At 48.3% G+C, this 1,427-nt stretch overlaps 1 protein-coding gene across 1 annotated transcript; it reads right to left on the bottom strand.

The window, feature by feature from the left end:
• Nucleotides 1-16: 16 nt before the first annotated feature.
• LOC111656801 (STE20-related kinase adapter protein beta-like) lies at nucleotides 17-1,412 on the bottom strand (the record flags this gene model as incomplete). Its single annotated transcript, XM_023408665.2, has 5 exons — nucleotides 1,039-1,412; nucleotides 784-905; nucleotides 567-675; nucleotides 295-418; nucleotides 17-188 (listed from the first exon to the last, which is right to left on the bottom strand). Coding segments are annotated over exons 1-5 (669 nt in total), but the record flags the coding sequence as incomplete, so codon positions are not given.
• Nucleotides 1,413-1,427: the final 15 nt, after the last annotated feature.

Below are 1,427 nucleotides of genomic sequence, written 5' to 3'. Positions count from 1 at the left end.
TTTAGGGAGTCCTGACCTGTCGCAGTAGTTCAGGGCTGAGCCAGGGCAGCAGGGCGGGGCTGTGATGGGGCATGTCGAACACCGCCCTCATCCTCTTCCCCTCACGCATCATACTGTAAACACTGTGGAGCCCTGAGAGGTAAACACGCCCCTCCCCTGACAGCAGGATATGACTGGCCTTCACCCCCCTGAGAAAAATAATCAATAAACAGAGAGACATTAAAACACAAATACTTTTATATCTTTAGACTTTTTCCTTCATTCCTCTTATAACGCTGCCTGTCTCCCGCTGACCGGTGAACGTAGCCCATCCGGTGCAGGTATTCCAGCGCTTTCAGCACACCGTACAGCAAGTACGCTATCAGGGATTCACTCATTCCATCTGGGAAATATGTCCTCAGTAAAGTGTCTGCAGAGCCTGCAGAGAGGAGACCGAGAAGAACAGCTGAGCAGGTCTGAGGAAGTGGTGCAAATTGGGGATGTAATAATTGAGATGTAGTAATGTTGCAGCTTTAGTAAATTCTATGGATTTTAAAGACAAAACAAAATGTGTGGCAGTAGCTGACCGTAGGCCATGAGCGGTGTGAGGACCCACAGCTGGCAGCAGGAGCTGAAAACCAGGCGGGAGGTCAGCAGGTTGGGGTGACGGAAAAGCCGTGAAAGCAGAACCTCGTTCTGGGGATTTGGAACACAATCAGAAAATAAAACACATCTGGATGAAGACGAACATTTAGAACCAAATGTGCTCAGCAAAAATATCTTTTTTTCTGGAGAGCAACTCACCATGAGCTGCAGCAGCTCCTCCTCGGTGCACTCGTCCAGGTTGGTTTGTTTGACGGCCACCAGCTGGCCAGTAGGGTTGTGCCGTGCCATGCTCACCTGGCTCAGGTTATTGAAGCCCCTCCCTGTAACACAGTGACCTGAAGTGAAATCTTACTCTTATTTTGAAATATTTGGGAGGGAAATTAGATACAACTCTTTGCAGTTTCCTTGGCTGACATAATGATGTGACTCAGGTGTACGGTGTGGCGCTCTCACCCAGCTCTGACAGTAGCTGGTAGTGGGCTGGGTCAGCCGACAGCCCTGTGATGTCATCACCACCTGCTGGCCCTTGCAGAGTGTATTCAGAACCGTCACAGCTCTGCAGGGACGCACACACCCACATACACCCCACAAACATTTATTAAGCATTGATCTCAAAGAATGAAAAACAAAGTCACTCTGCAAATGAACATGATTCAATGAATTATGTATGTGACTCAAACATGTGCATTAAATCTCCGGCATGTTGTTGGTTCAGACCACCATCACTTAACAGCTGAGAGTGTGAGTAGGCAGGGTGTGGGCGGATAAGATTTCAACACAAAGGGAGACAGACAGGAGCTGTAGAGTCGGTGGTATTAGCTGTAACCATATAAAGAATTTTC

Source organism: Seriola lalandi, unplaced genomic scaffold (assembly GCF_002814215.2).
Source record: "Seriola lalandi dorsalis isolate HSWRI2012SDOR001 ecotype SW California unplaced genomic scaffold, Sedor1 jcf7180001976896, whole genome shotgun sequence".
NCBI classification, from domain to species: domain Eukaryota; kingdom Metazoa; phylum Chordata; class Actinopteri; order Carangiformes; family Carangidae; genus Seriola; species Seriola lalandi.
Note: the sequence above shows the minus strand (reverse complement) of the source record. Positions and strands in the feature narration are given on the sequence as shown.